Below are 21,157 nucleotides of genomic sequence, written 5' to 3'. Positions count from 1 at the left end.
CCTCAAGCCCTAAGGGAGACTCGTTCTTGGCCGTCGATCTGTCGTCTGGAGTAACTCGATCGTACGATTACGCCGCCTCGACTTTAGATTCTTCGTAGTCTGAGATCGCCTAACGGTACTTAAGGCGACGTGGGGTTTTAGAGGGACTTCGTCAAATGAATACGTGGCGAGGTCTCCGGAGTTGAGGTTGACTCGGTAACCGGCAGGCTCGGTTGAGGGCGACCAAGGCGTGCTTGGAGTATTGTTGCTTTTTAATGGTTTATTGTTTGTCTAGATGGACGCTCACATAGGCTTGGAGCCTTCAGGCTTCTAATGGGTCGAATTCCTAGTTGGAGAGTGTCCAACCAGTAGACGAGTGGGCTAGGCCCAAGTGACATTTACTCGATGTAGGTTGGGTCTAGGCGACATTTGGACGAATTGGGCCTAGTACGATTTTTGGCCACTACAGTTTGTCCCCCACTCTCTAAGTTGGCGAGTGGCTCACTTAGTGAGTAGATTTTGTAACTCAGAGGAGGTGTCAGGTTTATAGTCATACTAGCGGAGTTCCAACATCAAGAGATGTATCCAAAATATATTTTCTTGTCAAACATCGTCATCATCGAGTTACCTCGAATGAACGCTGACCAAATGTCGTAGTTTGTCTTTGTTCGACCTTAATTATGTGTTAAGAATTTTTACAATTAACCACGTAATCCAAATCCGTCATCTGAGCGCCTGATAAAATAGTCCACGACACCAGCTTAGCATAAGAAAAACCTCCAACCTGCCAAAGGGCAGTTTGGAGGGAAAGAATCCCAAACCGCCTAAGAGTGGTTTGGAAGGAAAATCCTCCAAACCCCCCTTAGGCGGGTTGGAGGAAGTTGCCTCCAACCTGCCGTTAGGCAGTTGGGGATTTTCCTCCAAATTGCTTAAAGGCAGTTTGGAGGAAATTTCTAAACTGCCTTTAGGCACTTTGAGTTTTCTCAAAAATGCCATGTAGTTTGGAGAACTCCACGTGCTTATTGTATTTTTTATTTTATTTTTTGGTTGCAAAAACCCTTAAAAAATTTTACTGTTAATATTGTGTATGGAATCACGGGTCTTTTATTTCTGTATTGGCGAGTGGCGACGACTACTTAAAATTCTAGCTACCATTTGTTTTCAAGAATCTCAAATGACTGTGTGGGATGCATATATATATATATATATATATTTGTGGGTAGTATATTTGTAAAATCAATGTGTTTTGAAGTTCATGAAATTTTAACCTTGGAGTTGCCTAGAGCAGTCCAGATGGTTTAATGATGGACTCAAGTCAAATGGGAATGTTTTGGTAGCTTTAAATGTTCAACTATCTGCTAGACTCGAGCCGACCACACGCTTTATGTTAACGGGATTTTAGTTTCCCTAAAAAGACAAAACATACTCTAGATGGACTTAGTGTCGGCTTGACCTATTTGAGTGAAATGGAAATACTTATATGAAGCTTTAGACTTCGCAATACCTATAAAACATATTTAGCCGAGTGATCGACATACCTCTTTGTTTGGTGTGGATTGTATTTAAAAACTTTCATGCTCAGAAGGTTCCCTCTGACTATAATGAGTAAATCGTTGAGTCGATGGCAAGCTACTCGACGAGTTGAAGGTCGCTTATGAAGGGTTCAAGGCAGAGCATAACACATGTGAGGTAGACCTCGTTGAGATGGGGAACTCTACTAGATTGTGTGATCGAGACAAGATGATGGAGAATGAGAAAGGACTTCGTACAGAATGAGATGTAGCAGGGAAGTTAGAGAGTGTGGCAAATGGCTCATGTTGTTTCATCTTCTAGACATGTATAGAACGCCTTCGAGTTATGTATGACTTCCGACGCCCATGGGGCTTTTGTAGTGTTTTGTTGTTGTTCTAATCACATTTTATTTATATTCCTTTAGAGAAGTGTAGTGTTGAACTTCTGAATATGAAAGGATGGTAATCTCTTCATTAAATTCATGCTTTAAGTTACATAATTTGAACATTTTGAGTAAGAAAATGTTACAAGCAAGTAGTTTTAGAGCTTGTCCTCTCGTGCCTAGTCGCCAGAATTTTGAGGGTGCACTTTTTTAAGTTAACATTTGAGGCCCCCTATTGTTTACTTAGTTGGACCTGGAGATACCATTCTTGAATAAAGCCATTTGGGATGGCAGACTTTCTGCACCATGGTTGAATTTCAGAGTCAAAAAGCCTTGAGGCGTCATTTTTTCAGGTGAAGCTCGACGGTGCAATCTTTCAGGAAGAGAGTGAGGTCTCGAAGACGTTGTGATATCTTGATGACTTCGAGGTCTCGAGCTTTCCTTCTCTTTAGGTAACACCCGAGGTATTTATATTCCCCAAGATGTGTCTATCTCGAACCTTCCATAGGCCGGGTGGAGTCTCGGAGACGTCTCGACCCGCTACAATGTGTAGAAAGAGTTGTAAAAGAGTATTAGAGGAAGGGAGATTAATGGCGCCTTGTGTGGATCATGTGGGGGGGTACAAAAAGGTATGTAGTATTGTAGTGCTCCCTTTAAAGCCGATTGAAGTTCGAGCGTGAACCTCGTTGCTTCGTTTGAAGTGACAGTAAGCTTCTTAGAATTTTTGTTTTTTCGTCGAAGTCTTATGTTCTTCATCTGAAGTATGAGGTCGATAGCTCTAGTCTTCTGTGTGGCTATGTTGGAAGTTTAAGCTTGCATTTCATGGTATTATCTGTCCCCTGTTAGGCCAGTTGGAGCTCGAGCGTGAACCTTGCTACTTCGTCGAAGCGACAGTAAGCTTCTAGAAATTTTTTGTTTTTCGTTGAAGTCTTATGTTCTTCGTCTGAAGTTTTAAGGTTGATAGCTCTAGTCTCCATTTAGCTTTGAGGGAATTCGAGCTCGCATTTTAGGCACCATTTGTCCCCCCCAGCCTAAGTGCAGAACATTATTTTTCTGGACTTAGGTTGATTATTTGCTGGCTAGCTTCGGTGGATGGGTGAAGGTTGTGCTTCTCCTGTTTGTCCACGAGCTTTGACCGAGCTGCACACACAAAAGCGAAGGTCGACAGCAACACCATCAGCCCTCTGACGCACAAATCAATAATTTTCTATCAACAAAGAATGATAGAAATAATGGGTGAAGACATTCAATACTTCCTGTTATCAGTATGGGAGTCGAGATGAACATCGATTAACCTTGTGTGGAGTCCAGGATAGTGCAAGATTTAGGTCTGGTTCCAGCTAGGTCGTGCTCCCAAGGGGTTATTTGATGTTTTTTTTTTTTTTGCCCCAGATTGTAGGTGTAGAATGTTTCGTGCCCTTTAGCCTAGAAGTTGAATCAACTTTTCCAGACTCTCTAGAGTCGACTAAAGTTGGTGGATGATGGAGGTGTTGTTTTCCAGCCATGCTTGTCCCCCTGTCGTTTGTAGTCGCTCTGCGATTGGGTAAGAGGGGAGGTTGATGGTGGAACCATCGACCATCCAGTATAAAAGTTACTCAGTAGAGTTTTTAAGACAGTGTAAACTTTTGAGGTACAATTTTAGAAGGTTAGAAATACACCTCTGGCGAGATGTCTGTTTGTCTTAGTAAGATGCTCTAACCTGCAAAAAATCAAGCTAGAGGGTTAGTCGGTGGCGTAGCCACCGACTCTCCGATGCTTAAGTCAGTAAGTTTATTCAAGATGAAATGTAATTAAAAAAGTTCAGAGTTTAGAAATGGTACAACTTTAGATGTGCTGCATTCCAACTCTTATTAATGTTGAGTTCATCTTCGACTTGTAGTTTGTCCACCTTGCCCTACTACTCAGATGGTTCGATGTTCATGTTGTAGTCTGGAACTCTGATGCGAACTGGTTCGTTCGGCAGTTAGACCTGTTGGATCAAGTGGTTTTCTATCGTCTCGGGTTTGAGGTCGCCTTGAGGTAGTGTAGGGCTCTAAGTGTCTGCCATCTGACCTATGATCTGTTCGTCTCAAACGACGTTCTCGAGACCGCTCGTCGCTAGGGTAGTGTCTATTTTGATGGTACTTGTCTTCTTCCCAACGGATTGCTATCCAAACTCGAGCTAGGACATCCTCCATGGTGGTGCAGTTGAACTTGGTGAGTTCTTTGTAGAGTTCACTGTCTGGAAGTAACCCTTTTCGAAATGCATCCACTGTCGTCTCTTGGTTGCAATAGGGGATCGAGACTTTCTCTCTGTTGAACCTCCCTACATAATCTCTAAGTGGTTCACCTCGCCTCTGGCTAAGTCGGTAAAGGTCTCCAGAGAGCTTCTCTAACTTCTTACTACTCGCGAACTGTTCAACGAACGTGTCTGTCAGCTGGGCAAATGAGACGATGGAGTTGTTCGGCAGGTTGGTGTACCACTGGAGAGCTGGACCAATGAGGCTCGACCCGAAGCTTTTGCACATGCAAGCCTCTCTAAGGTCCCTGGGTATGGCTGCAGTGAACATCCTCTGCTTGTAGGATGCAATATGGTCGTCTGGATCTGAGGTGCCATCATACATTCTCATACTTGGGAATGAAAATTTCTTCGGCATCTCCACTAAGGCGATGGCATCGACGAAAGGGGAGTCTGCATAACTCTGTGGTAGACTCTTTCTAAGGGGGGTTGGGACTCCTGGAATGCGAGTGATCAGAGCCTCCATCTCCGCCAATTTTTTAGCCATCGCCTGCTCCAAGGGGGTTCCTGCAAAGCCAGAGTTCAGACCGTTAGTCAACAGACTAAAGGGTACACTAGTAGGTAGTAAAGTAGGAAGAGTAAGGGAGGATGAGAAAAGAGGGGCAGTCATCGACTGCGATTGTTGATTGATTCGAGCTGAGCTTTGGAAAGATGGTAATAATGTTGTTGTCGGAGTCGTAGTATTAGTCACTGGATTCGAAATCGAGACGCCGATGGTGCCAGACTGGACAGTTGGTTGGCTAGAGGAGTTTCCTGCTTCAGGGGTCACCAAGGATTGCATCGGGTTGACTGGAGTTCGAAACCTAGGTCCTGTTGGATACACCATGGTGAGTTCAGTAACTTTTTCTTGAAGTAGTTGATTTTCCGCTCGAACCAGGGCATTCTCCTCCTCCAAGGCCTTAAATTTTTGGGCATTTTCTTTCATCTGAGCAGTGAGTTCGGCGATCTGGGTCGAGACATCGTTTGGTGAGGCTACCATTCCTTCTTCCATTGATGAGGTCGTCTGAGATGTTAGTTGAAGGGGCCCCACGGTGGGCGCCAAACTGTGGACGGTAGAAAATCACACAATTAGTAGATCGTCGATTGATGGGCCACCGACAACTTGGGCTTTAGACCTCGAGATGGACGAAGTTTCGGTTGGACCTGTAGACAGACAAAAACAAGTAAAACCGTGAAGTCTTGGGGACACCGGGATGGTGTCTTGCCAAGGGCACTCCGACGGTCAAGTCAGCAAACTATAAAAATAAGTATTTAAACGATTGAATGCCGAGGGTGTCACCGTGTTGTATCGTCGGAGGGTGGCTAGACTCGTAGAGTGGTCGGGGCTTCGACTCTACGGGATAGTTGGTCGGATTGATCTCTTGGAGCAGGTCGAGAGGTCGTCTCGATCGGAGATTCCGGATAAGGAAGAAGTGGGATGTAACAGGGACTTGAGAAGGACTTCGAGAGTGATGGAGCTTGAAGATGTAATATCGCCGTCTAGAGTGATCCCCTAGAAGATTATCCTTCAAGTCTTCTGGAATTCGAAGGTCGATTATCGTCGTCTAGAGCACTGAAGATACTAAAGATGAGAGAGAGAAGAGTGTTCAGTCATTTTCTAGCTGGTATTCCATGCCTTTGGAGTCTGAGTCTCCTTCTATTTATAGGCGACTGATGGACTCGTGGAGTCTGTCAGATCCGAGATAATTGGGGTCGAGGGTGACCTCAAGCCCTAAGGGAGACTCGTTCTTGGCCGTCGATCTGTCGTCTGGAGTAACTCGATCGTACGATTACGCCGCCTCGACTTTAGATTCTTCGTAGTCTGAGATCGCCTAACGGTACTTAAGGCGACGTGGGGTTTTAGAGGGACTTCGTCAAATGAATACGTGGCGAGGTCTCCGGAGTTGAGGTTGACTCGGTAACCGGCAGGCTCGGTTGAGGGCGACCAAGGCGTGCTTGGAGTATTGTTGCTTTTTAATGGTTTATTGTTTGTCTAGATGGACGCTCACATAGGCTTGGAGCCTTCAGGCTTCTAATGGGTCGAATTCCTAGTTGGAGAGTGTCCAACCAGTAGACGAGTGGGCTAGGCCCAAGTGACATTTACTCGATGTAGGTTGGGTCTAGGCGACATTTGGACGAATTGGGCCTAGTACGATTTTTGGCCACTACAACTACTTGCATAATGAACCGAGATATCTTCGTTAGTGACTGAAGTAGAGAAAAATAATAAATCTAAAACCTAAAGTTGTTTCATTCGGTTGTTGAAATTTTTTGATCCAGAGTTAACTTTATATACGAAAAATCCCCCAAAAGAAGGTCAAAATCGATCAAATAATTTTAAATTATGGTAATGTCTTACTCAATAAAGTCACACATATCAATCCATCGTTTTGGAGAAAACCATCTCCATAAAATATGAGAAATTATAAGAATTTCACGTAACGGAAAGTGCTTTCCGTTTAGCGACGGGCCAAACTAAATTATGAAGAAAAGATTAACTGTGGATAGATTCCTTATGTCTTAATGGTGTTTCCTTATTGCACGTGTAAATCACTAAATATTTAGACACGGTTTCTCATTGTTCCTATAATTGAGGAATCTTATTTGTGCAGGCAACTTAGCTTTTTAGGGCATTATTTTTGTCTATCCGTACTTCATTTCTTATTACATTTAACGGTGGCCGGTGGTTAAGTTTCATCACAGATAGATAGATGTTTGAAATATTAAAATTTGTTTTAAATCTCTGTTAGTCTGGCTTAATCTATAAAATAAAACCATAGAATTAGAGATAAGATTCGTCTACCAACTCTAAGAATAAAGTAGTTCCATCGGTCTTTTTGGGGATATATTTTGTTTCTCGTATATCACCCGTTTAAATTCTCGCACAACTGTTAAAATTTGTTCTCAAATATTCAATTTTAGAATATGGTTTTTGAACATTTTGAAAGTTTTTAGTCCTCACGGACCCTCTAATATTCTCTTTTTGAGAAATACATAACCTTCATACAAGAGTTACAAATACAAGTCCACAAAGTTGTAAAATATAATTTTTAGAAGACTATGTTGTAACTAAGTTAACCGTGTAGGAAAATCAATTTAGGTTAACTATATGATCGATTTTGATATCATCGATCCGTGGGTGCCTCTAGTGTGATCCCACAAGTCGATGATTTAATGTTGGAGAATACACGGGGTTTCGAGCTCGCCGTTAGGTAAGAGTTCCACAAAAACCCTAGTGTCACCCTCCCCTGTAAAAGGCCTCAACCCTAATTCGTCTGCTAAATCAGGATTGATTCTAAACCCTAGCGTCTCCCTAGGAAGAGTAGAAATCAGCGTCGAATTTTGGGTTTTGGTTCCAATGGTCACTGCAGATGAATCTCTTGCTACAGCAACACAAGTTGCCGACGATGGTTTATATGAACCATCAACATTGATCTTTATGCTTCCTGGCAATGGAGGAACCCATTCCTCAACCTGCACAACAATATCAAATAATAGGGGTTAGAGTATTTAGGAACGTACTTTGGTTATTCTTTTGTTTTCCACCAACAACCATGCTATTTATGGTTGAAATGAAGATCATTACGAATTTTCCACCACCCCCCACAACAGATAAGTAAACATATACCAAATCTTTTCCTATTTATTCCCTATAACAGCAAGTTAGCTAGGTTTATGATCGAATCTGTGGTTAAATCTTGTAGATGTATGTCTTCCAGTGGTTTGAATAGACTCTCTAAATCTGGTAGACACCGAAAAGGTGGAAAAATGTTTTTATTTCTTCTGCACCACAAAGTTGATAGATCTGAGGTATCGATTAGGATTCTTTTTCCAATATTACCGTCATGAATCATCTTCCATATGGATATTTGAATCTTTGGACCCTCTAATAGTTGATATGTCCTTTGAAATAATCAGGTTTGGTAGATCAGTCAATACACACATAAACTGGTCAGATTGCAACCGTTTCTCGCTAAAAGAATTGTTTATGCAATTTTGCCATTAAATAGATTAGCTTAGTATAGTTAGTAGTTAAATGTTATGTGTGCATATAGGGCAAGTATTTTTTGTATATTAGCCTATTTTCGTGTTTGCATGAAAAAGAAATGGGAGATTTTATAGGGCCCCTCATTTTTGTTAAAAGGCCTCTCCTCAGTGATAATTTAGCAAGTGAAAATGATTCATGGGGAGGCCTTTTAACAAAATTGGGGAGGCCTTATAAAACTTCCCAAAAGAAATACTTAAAAGTACTTCTTAATGTGTTACTAAAGGCGCCTATATAATTGCTCTTCGTGCCTTTATCTATAGGTGCCTCCTAGAAATTCATCTTTTTTATAGGCCGCGGTTTTGGGAAATAAAGAAAATTCTCCGGGGAATAAATTCTCGAGGGAATCCAGATTTTTTTTAAAATTCTCCGGGGAATAAATCTTTATGGGGAATACAAAATACATTTTTTTGAAAGTTCTCCTCCATCTCATCACCTCTCTCTGCCACCTAACCTTCTCGCCACCTCATCATCATCTTCTCCGGCGAAGGTCGCCGGCCAGCCAATTTTCCGGCCGGCGACCTTCAAACATAAAAAAAAAATTATCTTTTTCCTCTCTCCTCTTTCTCTCTCTAAATTTTGTTTTTTTCAAAATCACTCTTCTCTCTCTCTCTCTAGATCTGGTGAACCAGATCTAGATGGTCTGTGAACAGACCTTGTTGAAGGTCTGTTCGCAGGCCATTAAAGGTCTGCGAACAGACCTTCAATGGCCTGCGAACAGACCTTCAACAAGGTCTGTTCACAGACCATCTAGATCTGGTGAACAAGATCTGGTGAACCAGATCTAGAGAGAGAGAAAAGAGTGATTTTGAAAAAAAAAAAAATTAGAGAGAGAAAGCGGAGAGAGGAAAAAGATTTTTTTTTTATGTTTGAAGGTCGCCGACCGAAAAATTGGCCGGCCGGCGACCTTCCCGGAGAAGATGATGATGAGGTGGCGAGAAGGTTAGGTGGCAGAGAGAGGTGATGAGATGGAGGAGCCTTTTTTATAGCATCTTCTAAAATTAGAAGCCCCTTAGCAATAAAAAGAAACATAAAAAGTCAATCTTATTTGACTAGTTTTAAGAAAAATCTTTATTCCCCGGAGAATTTTCTTTATTCCCCAAAGCCGCGGCCTTTTTATATGCGCCTCGCAAAGTTTCATTTTTTTTATTGGCGCCCCCGATAAGCCAGGCGCTCCTTGACCAAAATCCTTGAGCCTAGCTTTACTTCTTCACTTCGATCTCATGAAGTCGATAATAATCGTGCTTGTTCTTAATTGATTTTAAAAGAGAATGATCTCCAATTGCAATATCACAAGGATGGAGAAGAACCAGTACCAAGCAAGATTCAAGATTTTCCGTTGACATAATTTGGAAATTCAGGATGAAATCAAGCCAACACATCTTCTCCTATTAGTTCCATTTGAGATTTTAGGACCAAGACTACAGGTTATATTGGAATTAATCTCAGAATCAGAAGGACCATTAGTTTTGTAACTAAGTATATACCAGCATAAAGTTTGAGTATGTAAAGATAGGACTTTCAACAGAAAAAAAAATGTAAAGATAGTAGGAGGCTGCCCTAAAAGTTTTCTTAATAATCTAATTACAGCTCTTACTCTCTTAGTTTAACTCTCAACTGGTAAGAGAGAATTCTAGAAGCACCTCAATATTTTTGTATTGGCACCGTTGGTTATATGCCTCACACCCCAATTCTACAAGCTCATGGTTGCCCATGTTTAAAGGCGCCCTCTGTAAGTTAATGGCGCCTCCTACTCGTATATAAGGCATTTTGGTTGGAACAACCAGTTGCAATCGACAAACCCTAGGCCTAGGATGGGCGAAGAAGAAATCCGCCATTAATGCAGCAGTAGTAGTCTTATATATTAGTAAGAATCTTTCTCTCTCAGTTTTCTTTTTTACCCATTATTTGTTTACAATCCAATTGAATCTTTTACAGATACAGATCCTGGCATTTACTTGTTTTTGTATTTCTTTTACCATTACCTTTTTTAGATTTCTCTGTTCTTTGTCCAGATATAGTTAGGGTTTGGCTAATGGCTAGGCAGAGTAAGAAAATGTTAAATTTTAGAGAACTACTACCAAAATTTTCCACATTTGTGTATTTTTTTTCTCTCTCTCTGAGGAACTACAAATTTCCTAGCTAGGATGGTAGATGAATATTGGTTTCCACAAAATATCTTTATCAAAATTTGATGGGTTTTGAGCTGATTAGGCTTTGAGTTGATTTTGGTCTTACCCATCTCTTTTATTAAAAAAGATTTGAAATTGGCTTTGATGGCAACTATCCAAGATGCTCTAGTGGAAAGTGCTATAGAGATAGTATGAATGTAATCTTTTTAACTTGAACAGTAATGGTAAAATCTAAATATAACTCAGTGATGATTGTTGTAATGCATTGTAAATACTCTTACGTACAGGATGTGTCTAAACCCATTTTGTAAAACATAAATTTTCAATTTCGATAGAAAGTGATGACTTTAACACTATTAGCAATTTGAAATATTCTTATGGTAAAAAAGTGTTTTGTACGATAGGAAGAAATTTTATCGTACAATAGAAAATAATGATATATGACGTATAACAACATAAAACCCTAATTTATCCTTTTGGCCAACCTTATTCGATGACATATTGATTTGATGAGACATATCGTAGCTGTGAATACTTGGGCATGTATTTAAGTAAGGTTTTCCTAACATGTGCTTTAAAGGCACATGTTAAGACATAAATTCTTTTTACTTTTAACAAGTAAAGTTATACTAGCTTTTTTCATCAATATTGTCGTTTTCGATGTTCTCAGATAGAAATAGAAAGAATTTATGTCTTAACATGTGGCATTACGGCACATGTTAGAAAAACATATTTAAGTATACCAAGGCATCTCTCGCTTCTTAATATTCTAGCTAAATTATTATTTGTCGGAAGAAAGGTGTTTTCATCAATTAATAATTCATATAGTATCGTAATTATGTTATTAGTAAGTAGTGTATTATTGTAACGTAAGAGTGTCTCGGTTAAATTGTGGATAATTTCTCCTTGGGAGATGCTACTTGTTCAATTTTATTATGCGGTGAGTTTAGAAAGGGTTAGTATATATTGAAATTATAAGGTTAGTCGAGTTAGTTCATTTTAAATATATTAATCCCTAATGATTTCAACATAGGCTAGCCTGTTGTAAGCTCATTGTATAACTATTGTTGGAGTTACAATTTGTGTCTATATATATATATAGTTAATGTGAGGGACTGAGGGTGTTATAGTCTTTATAGATTATTTGTATTTATGTAGGGTATTTTCTTGTAAGAAACTAGTTAGAAAGGAATTGGTGAAGAAGTTCGACTAGGTTCAACTTTTCTTCACTATCCTCTCAACTCTAGATCTACAACATGGTGTCAGAGCTACAAATGAAAAGAAGAGATACATGTTCTTGGAATCTCTAAACATTTTGGCTTATAGACCTCTTTTTTAATAGTTTTTTACAAGGTCATACTTTAGATAAACACAAATAATCTATGAAGACTATAATACTCTTACATTAACACACACACACACACACACGTATATGTACATGTATATGTATATGTATTTGTATATGTACACAAGTCATAACTCCAACACCTATCATGAGTTTAAGCCTCTAGTTTTTCTTAACCCATTACAACAATCGTTTGAGATCTTTCTCTCATACTTCATTTGTCTTTTTTTTTTATTGATGAGGAATTTCAAATTTTTGTGGCAAAATGAGAGATGAATATTTGTTTCCATGAATTATCCTTGTACATATTTACCTCTATAAGTGTATTTGAAGGTAGGTAGTTCTTCTAATTGCTCTAAGTGTTAGTAAAATAACAAGTATGGAATGGTTTGCTTTTCCAATTCTTGCGCTTAATTAGATCAATGATGCTATAGCACTTCACATAGTGGAGCTTGGTCAAGTTAGAGTAATAACTAAACTGAAGAGCCATTATAATACATTGCGTGGTTGGAGTAGTTATTACTTTAGGTTTTCCTCACTCGTTGCTTTCATTTATGAAAATCTTTTCCATCCAATTTAACTAATTTGGATTAGTTTATTGATTTTGGATTGATATTGATCATTGTTTTATCGTAAAGGATTCGGAATCAGTTTTGACGGAAACTGCCCTAGATTTTCTCATAAGAAAAATGATTAAATTAATGTGCAGAGCTTGAGTTTCACATCATCGTCGCACCAACACCTGTTGTGTGGCATCTGGCATGTGTCAGTAATGCTGGCAATGCCCATAAATGGGTGATGCCGTGGAAAAACAAATAATATGGCTACGACCTGGACCACGGGCACATGCCTTGGCTGTTGGCCATAAAATGAGTTGTGTCGAGTAGGAATTGGGCTGACAAGACTTGTTGTGGAGCTGAAATCTAATTATGGCCAACTGGCCATAAACTGTGGTGTATCTAACTGGTTCTTATAGCGTAGAGTACGAGGTTTACAATGTGGGTTTTCTTTTGGAGAGATGCTACTCGTGCAATTGTGCTGTACACTTGGTTTAGGACAGGTTGGTTTATGTCAAAATTATAAGGGTAGTTGAGTTGGCTCATTCAATTAATCTTATCGATTTCGGTTCAGATTATTTTATTGTAAGTCAAATTTATATGTAAAGGTGTAAAAGTAGAATTTTATTGTATAGCATACTCATGAGCCATAAAAAGAACTATGGTTAGACATTATAATCTGCATAGACGGTTATTTACACTTTTTGGCATTTGTAATAGTCCACAGTCGTTGTTTATATGGGTATTGGGTTATATTTTCCTGAAGACATGAACTTGTTACATTTTTACGATGAAAATAGACTCTCAGAGGATAAAAATGCTTCACAAGTCTGACAAGGGAAATAGATTAACAACAAATGTATTCATCACCCGAGCTAGACTAATTTTATCTTGAACCTCAGCATTAATAGCTTAAACTCGACTTCTCTTTTCTAGGTTAAGCTTCATGTTGGCTTATTTCTTTGCAAGGTGTGGCATTTACCTTTCTTGTTTTACTTTCGAGTATTGTCGATCGGCAATATATTCATATTTCTCTATATTTTTCTAGAGGCAGGCAAAGTTTCATTTAAGAGGCCGAGATGACGACAGATACAGATGCTTGACAAAGAAAAAACTACTGAGGAAGCTAACTCCATGGAAGGCATAAGAGTTTTCCGAAGTGCGAGAAGAGTTCCCATAGTAACGGCTCTAACTGCGATGATGAGGTTGTGAGCTCCTTGTAATCTGTGGTAGTAGGGAAAGCTCTCCACCCAAATGGCCCAAAGTAGAGCATTGGGTAATCAGAATTTGATGAAGACCTAAAAATGCTAATTCTATATTATATAGTTTATTAGGGCTTTTTATTTTTTTACAAAAAACTCTCTCAAGGGATGTATTATTGTTTCCAGGGTAGCTATAATTTTGCTTGGATTCGTATTACTTTTTCATTCTAGGGCTTGAATGAAGAAAAAGATATTGAGATAGTCTTTCAAGTTTTGTGTTCTTGTTCTCTTAATTAATCTTTTAATGGAACACAAGATCATTGTTGTTATTATTTTATTTGTGCAAGAATGTTAGGCCCATATGGGTGGTACTTATAGTGAAGAGTACGACAAATGTTAACAGACAGAACAATAAACACTATACGACGAATTAAACCTTCGTATAATATGTTTGTCCATTTAATATGCTATTATACGCACGCCGTCAATACGTGGTTAATAGACGCGCTTGATGGAATTGCTCGTCAGAATTGTCTATGTTGTATACCTTCCTGGGAAGAGGGAAACAGATGATTACCAAGAAAAATTCTAACAGCAGTACATTTTTGAAAAAGTAGGAAATTGACTAACCTGCTCCATCTAGCAGACCATGAGGATTTCATGTTCATCTTCCCTAATAATAATACATTATTACTACCACTTGCCACTTACATATGACCACTTTATATATATATGACTGATTTCATACAATCTTGATAGCTGAATTTACCTCAAAATTTTATGACATACATTACTATTTTTTTTTATTATATAGAGTGAAGATTTTCCAATTCCTACCATCTCTGCAACAATAACAAGAACAATGGCTATTTCTTATTACAATTTAATGAAGATTAACAATAATATGACTACCCTTTCTCTTCATGATCTTACTCGTGTTCGTCGTCCCATGGTGATGATAAAATCCCAACCTACAACTACATCTACCATTTTTGATCATCGTCTACAAGGATTATCTATCCATTTCATCAATGGACCAGCCTCTTGTCGATTCAAGTACTATTATTCATCTTCTTCTTGTTATAGCTTGTCTTAGTTTCTTGCAATTTTTCCTCAATTATTCATCTCTAATTGGTATAATAACTAGTAGAGTAGTAGTTAGTTCATAATTCCAAGTTTTTGTTAATTCTTTATTCGAATTTTTCTAGTTTTGAATTAGTCTTAATTAATACAATTAACAACTTAATTAAATGTGTTCTCTTTTTTGTAGAAATACAATTGTAAATGCAAGTACTTTACCAGGAGTTCCCATCCCTTCAACACCACCTCCTTCATCTAGTAGTTGGTAATTATCTGCTAATCTTACCTCTAATTGGGTTTTAATTATTCATTCAATACTTCTTCATGATGAACTAAATTCCGATTAATCATATTTAAACAGGAAAAGCTGGATATTAGGAATAGTATTATCTATAATCTTACCTATGTGGAAGCACAAAGGAGCTCCATTACTTCTACTAAAGAGTAAGCTTGATTAAGGTTTAATACATAATTATTCTTAGAAACTAATTTCATGCATGCATATTCATGTAAACGTTCCCTTGAAAATTTAGGGCAAAAGCTTGTGACATATAGTAAACCTAAAGTTCCAAATTGATGTCATGCATGCATATTCATATATATCAATAGGATCATACGAATGTCATAAGTCTTCAATTGTTTTCTATTTCGACTTAAGAAATCTCGAAACTAAGACAATCAAAGGCGCAGTAGAAAACTTATTTACTAAATAAATAAATAAGTTAATGCTTATCATGTCCACTCGGGGTTAGGGGACATGGTAGAAAACTTGCCTTGTGAGAGTAGTTCCACACGAGAAAATGTTGTAGTAATATTATAAGATAAAATATTTCAAGTTTTCTTTACTCATTGTCAATTGGTTAGGGTTGGAATATCATTCATTTTAACCTTAGCTCCTGTAGTAGGTTAATTCCTGACTCCGCCTCTGTAGAGTAGAGTAGTTATTTGATCGAATTAATTAATTTAGAAAGTATTATTCTGCAGAGGAAGTAGACATGGTGGTAGAGACAATCGATACGGTGGCTGAGGTAATAGAAATGGTGGCTGACGAAGTGGAGAAGGTGGCGGAGCAGGTGGCTGATCAGCTTCCTGAAGGTAACCTTAAAAGTGCTGTCACATGCATTGAAGATATAGCTAAAGAAGCCTCCAAAGATGCTCACCTAGCAGATGAGTTCATCCATAAGGTCATTACTCTAATTATTTAATTAATCACTTGTATTAATTATAATACTTTTTAATCTCATTCTAATCACTTGCTCCAAATAAATATTGACTGGTTAATTATGCTTTTTTACCGAACAAACATTAATTAATTAAAAATGGTAAATGTACATCAAATTAACTTTGTATTAGTCATATATAGGTTTAAGAAATTATTATTTCTTGCAAGTTGCTCAATTAATTAATAATTGATTTGTTTGAAGTTTTTGTCTATCTCTTTTAAAAAAAAATTAATTTGTATCGAACAACGTTGAACAAGTATCTTAACAACAAAAAAAAGTTGAACAAGTCCAAGATGGGATAAAATAATATATACTCCATATAGCAATTTGTAGATTGAAATTAATTGATTTAATTAAAGAATTTGGGTACCACTAATTAATAGCCGCCTAGCCTCATAAGTGTGTCAAAATATTTGATTAACTAGCAATTTAGATTATAAAAGTAATTAGTGAGGTAATTAATTTTTTGTGGTGATTTGTTTATTTATATGCAGCTACAAGAAGTAGAGGAAGAAGTGGTGAAGGATGTGGAAGCCCAAATAAATGGAGTTACAAAAGCAGCAACCTAGTAATTTCCAATTACTTAGTCAATCTATTTTGACTAGTCAATCCAAGAAAATCATCCTTCTTAACTGTGAATATAAGTAATTAGGCATTTGCTTCTCTTTGATTTCATTAATTTTTTTTAAAGATGGAAAATCCAAATTACATGATCCTCATTTGTTTCTAAGATTGTGATTCATTTTTATTGATTTCAATTTTATTTAGTATTTTTATTTTGAAATAATAGATTTTCATAATTTTTAATAAGAAAGATTTCGTACAACTAAAGTTACGTACGATTATACCTTCAAATGCTCAGTCAAACGATCCGCATAAGTCTAACTCATTAAATCACAGCTCTAAAAGAAATGATATGCAAGATATACACGTCAACTACGGGCTCTATTGATATATATCGCATTTAATATTATAACTTACAAAATCAATGACAACGAAGGTCACAAAAATTAATTATAAGAAAACAAAAAATTATGAAAACACAAAACAACCTCCCCATTAAAAAATATATTTGACATCTCTTGGTTTTTAATATAAATCCTTAATAGCTAATTTGTCTTATCTTCCCCATAATATATTTGACATGTGAGTCATACTGATTACTGAAATGGCTTGAAAAGTACATTTTTTTGAGTGATGGATATGGATGGTATTTGGTAAGGAGTACTGAAGGAATGAAATTATTGTTAATGTTGTTTTTTTGTTATAAACTTTAATTAGCTGACATTGTTCAATATACGAAAGGAATTTAAGTCTTCATTGGTTATGGTACTATTTAATGAAATTCTACTTTCTCGACAATCCATATGCAACTGGAATGTGAAATTTGTATGATTATAGATAGTAGAAAATCTCAATTTGATGTAGCTCGAAAATAGAATCTAGCATTTTTTTTTATTAACAGAAAATTACTATTCAGGACGCTTATAAAGCTGCTGAAGAAATTATTTGGGACACATAACATCTGCATTCAGAAACCACTCTTGACTACCAGAGAGGCTGACAATTTGAGGGCCCTGGGCGAAATTTGATTTTCGGTCTTTTTTACAATAAAAAAATTACGAACAAAATGATAAAAAAACTAATAATTTTTTCGTAGAATTTTTTGAATATGGTATCTTTTACATCATGATTATCTCATATGTATTTATATATTGTTGGATTTAAAAAAAAAAACACCTAGATTTATATATTTTTTTAAAAACCTCAAAAAATGAAAGAAATGCACTCAAAATAATAAAATTATAAGTAAAATAATAAAAGGGTTATTTCCCTAATGGCCCCCTACTTTGTGACCAGCTTCCTGCCTGGCCCCCTACTTTACGAGAAATACCCATATGGCCCCCTTCCGTTATAACACCGTTACTCTCTCTCTCTTCCATTTCTTTTCTCTCTCCTCCAACATGTTTTCTCTCTCTGCCACCTCGTTAAAACCAGCCAACTCATCATCTTCTCCGGGAAGGTCGCCGGCCGACCAATTTTCCGGCCGGCGACCTCCAAACCTAAAAAAAAAAAAAAATTATTTTTTTATTTCATCTCTCCTCTCTCTCAAAAAAAAAAAGTTTTTTTTTTTTTTTGACTTCCTCTCTCTCTCTAAACTCCGGCGAAGGGGGGTTACCCTTCGCCGGAGTTCGGGAGACCTTTAAGGTCTGCCCGAGCAGACCTTCATGGTCTGCTCGAACAGACCATGAAGGTCTGTTCCGGCAGACCTTTAAGGTCTCCCGAACTCCGGCGAAGGGTAACCCCCTTCGCCGGAGTTTAGAGAGAGAGAGAGAGGAAGTCAAAAAAAAAAAAAAAAATTTTTTTTTTTGAGAGAGAGAAGAGATGAAATAATTTTTTTTTTTTTTTTTTAGGTTTAAAGGTCGCCGGCCGGAAAATTGGTCGGCCGGCGACCTTCCCGGAGAAGATGATGAGTTGCCTGGTTTTAACGAGGTGGCAGAGAGAGAAAACATGTTGGAGGAGAGAGAAAAGAAATGGAAGAGAGAGAGTAACGGTGTTATAACGGAAGGGGGCCATATGGGTATTTCTCGTAAAGTAGGGGGCCAGGCAGGAAGCTGGTCACAAAGTAGGGGGCCATTAGGGAAATAACCCATAATAAAATTATAAGTAAAAGTATAATTGAGCAAAAAGAGAGGCCCATTTAGCAATTGTACTCTCGATTAAAAATTGAGAGGAAAGAAACAAGGAAAGTTGAAGACAATGGGACTTGAACCTAGGTGATGTCCTTGAAAGCCCATGACTAGTACTAGTAGAGCTAACTAGGTGTTCACGATATGTTATATGCTGCGACGAATATATAATAAGAAAGACCTTCAGAATAAGTGGACCTTCAGAATAAATGGGCCCCGCTGGGGTGGGGGGCCAGGGCGGACCCCCCCCCCCCCCAGCCACGGCTCTGTTGACTACGCCACGTTATATCTGTCCCCAATAGTTCTTGAGACGCAAATAAACGCGCCCGTCCAAAATTACTATTGGTACAGATTATTTCTCAAGGAAACGGTTTCTCGAGTTGTGTCACAAATTGAACGTTCATGATAACACTGAATTCAATTTGTACAAGGATAATGATAGTGGAAGGCGAACCGAGTCAGGTACACCGTACACCTATCCTACAGGTTCAGCCATTCTACACAGATTTAACAGTCTGTTCATTTTATTTTTGTATTCCTTGTGAAGAAAGATTTTTATATTTAAAAGCTTTTAATAATCACTTTTTTTTTTGTTGAACATAATAATCACATCTTGATCACCTCAATTAGTTTGAATATCAAAATTTATAAGTAGTTTTTTATTTTAAATAATCACATCTTGATGTTTGTCTTGTTTCTAAGATTGTGATTCATGAAGATATGATTCTTTCATTATTATATTTACATATAGTCATACATTATCTAGAAGAATATGTACTGAAAATAAGATGATATTGTTCCAATATGCACCTTCAGCCTTAAGGACAAATAAATGAATAATGGCACAGATTGTCACGAATAAATTATTTCTTAGGAAACAATATGACTAAGGTTGTGTTTGATATCAAAGAAATAATTTCACGGAAATAAAAGAGTTTCATGGATAGTTTTCCACGGAATTTATTCCGTGGAAATAAGAGTTTTTTCGTTTGGTCGTCATTTATTATTCCGTAGAATTACGAACTTTGTTATTTGGTTGACAACTAACTTCTACGAATATAATATTCAATTCTGAGTTTTTGTTTACTCTTTATGTAGTCAAAATGACATTTTTACCCTTATGTAGCCAAAATTACATTTTCATCCTTATGTTGTCAAAATTACATTTTTACCCTTATGTTGTCAAAATTATATTTTTACCCCTATGTTGTAAAATGATTTAACCTTGTGTCACTTTGCTAACTTAATAGTAAGAATGTCAAGTTGTTAATAAAAAGATTATTTCCCAAATGGCCCCGAACTTTGTGACCAGCTTCCTGCCTGCCCTCCTACTTTAACAATAATTTCCGTATGACCCATTTTTCGTTATCTTTAACATTCCGTTACTCTCTCTCTTCCATCACATTTTCTTTCTCTGAACTCCGGCGAAGGGGGTTTCCCTTCGCCGGAGGGTCTGTTCATCACGAACAGACCATGATCTGGTCTGTTCGTGATGAGGTTTGTTCATCACGAACAGACCCTGATCTGGGTCTGTTCGTGATGAACAGACCCTCCGGCGAAGGGGGTTTTCCTTCGCCGGAGTTTAGAGAGAGGAGAGAATTTTTTAAAAAAAAATTTTAAAAGAGAGAGAGAAAAAAAAATTTTGAAGGTCGCCGGCCAGCGACCCCTGCCGGAGAAGATGATGATGTGTCGTGCTAAGATGATGTGGCAGAGAGAGAAAATGTGATGGAGGAGAGAGAGTAACGGAATGTTAAAGATAACGGGAAAATGGGGCCATACGGGAATTATTGCTTAAGTAGGGGGCCAGGCAGGAAGATGGTCACAAAGTTGGGGGTCATTTGGGAAATAACCCTTAATAAAATAAGATAAAAATGTAAATTTGACAACGTATATATATTGATAAAAGAAAGATTTTACTAATATAAAAGGGTAAATTTGTCATTTTAATATAAGAGTATAGATATACCATTTTTACAAGATAAATGCAAAAATTTTCATCCATATCACATAAGGGTAAAAATGTCATTTTGATATTATATGAGGATAAAAACGCCATTTTGACAACATAAGGGTAAAATGTCAATTTGATATTATAAAAGGGTAAAAATGTAATTGTCGCTATATAATGTCAAAATGTCATTTTGACAACTTGGTAAACATGTCATTTAGTAAGAAGGACAAAAATGTCATTTGCCCAAAATATAAGTAAAAGTTATTTGACTAATTTTATGGGTAAAAATGTCATTTTGAACATATATGGAGATAAATATGTAGGTTTCAAATATCTGAATATATTAAAATATTTTTATTTTGATTTTTGACTTTCCACGAAAATAATTCTTAGGGGGGAGTAAGGAATTAAAAGTGGACTATTTCGTGGACATGGATTCTCCAGGGAATTAAAGTCATGGAATATGTTTCGTATCAAACGGTGAAAATACCTATTTCCATAAAAATTCTTTTATTTTCATGAAAATATGAGATATCAGACACGCCCTAAGCAAATTATCGAGGAAATTACTCATGTCGGTATATAGTCAAAGGGGGCGATAGACTATATAACCATCTAAATTACAGAAAATTATAAAATATCTTTATTTTTATCAATTTCATTTTTTTTGTTGAACCAGTTTATTTTTATCAATGGAAACTAATATTTTCCGTCACCAAATAAATGGAGTAATTTTTAACAAAAACTAAATCAAACAACTCTTATCTGTTTTGATGAAGACTTGGGTAGTTGGGTGTAAACA

The 21,157-nt window shown here is 37.2% G+C and overlaps 1 protein-coding gene and 1 long non-coding RNA gene across 2 annotated transcripts; both read left to right on the top strand.

The window, feature by feature from the left end:
• The first annotated feature begins 9,955 nt into the window (after positions 1–9,955).
• Positions 9,956–13,743, top strand: LOC147565167 (uncharacterized). Its single transcript, XR_015230125.1, has 2 exons — positions 9,956–10,042; positions 13,258–13,743. It is a non-coding gene; the product is annotated as an uncharacterized LOC147565167 (long non-coding RNA).
• A 422-nt stretch (positions 13,744–14,165) lies between these two features.
• LOC147565166 (uncharacterized) lies at positions 14,166–16,466 on the top strand. The gene is made up of 5 exons (XM_086666554.1): positions 14,166–14,467; positions 14,682–14,756; positions 14,853–14,935; positions 15,476–15,675; positions 16,209–16,466. The coding sequence occupies exons 1-5, from the start codon at positions 14,274–14,276 to the stop codon at positions 16,281–16,283; spliced, it is 627 nt and encodes a 208-aa protein (XP_086522680.1). The 5' UTR covers positions 14,166–14,273; the 3' UTR covers positions 16,284–16,466.
• Positions 16,467–21,157: the final 4,691 nt, after the last annotated feature.

This window comes from Eschscholzia californica, unplaced genomic scaffold (genome assembly GCF_041429995.1).
Source record: "Eschscholzia californica isolate CP2 unplaced genomic scaffold, dmEscCali1.0.p SCAF_1, whole genome shotgun sequence".
Classification (NCBI taxonomy): domain Eukaryota; kingdom Viridiplantae; phylum Streptophyta; class Magnoliopsida; order Ranunculales; family Papaveraceae; genus Eschscholzia; species Eschscholzia californica.
The sequence above is the reverse complement of the archived record's forward strand: the minus strand, read 5'-3'. Positions and strand labels throughout refer to the sequence as shown.

Excerpts from the sequence above, each read along its gene's own strand:
- LOC147565166 (XM_086666554.1), top strand. The coding sequence starts at position 14,274 with ATGGCTATTTCTTATTACAATTTAATGAAGATTAACAATAATATGACT. Across the intron at positions 14,757-14,852 it reads CCTCCTTCATCTAGTAGTTG|GAAAAGCTGGATATTAGGAA; the intron begins GTAATTATCTGC and ends ATATTTAAACAG. Across the intron at positions 14,936-15,475 it reads TCCATTACTTCTACTAAAGA|AGGAAGTAGACATGGTGGTA; the intron begins GTAAGCTTGATT and ends ATTATTCTGCAG.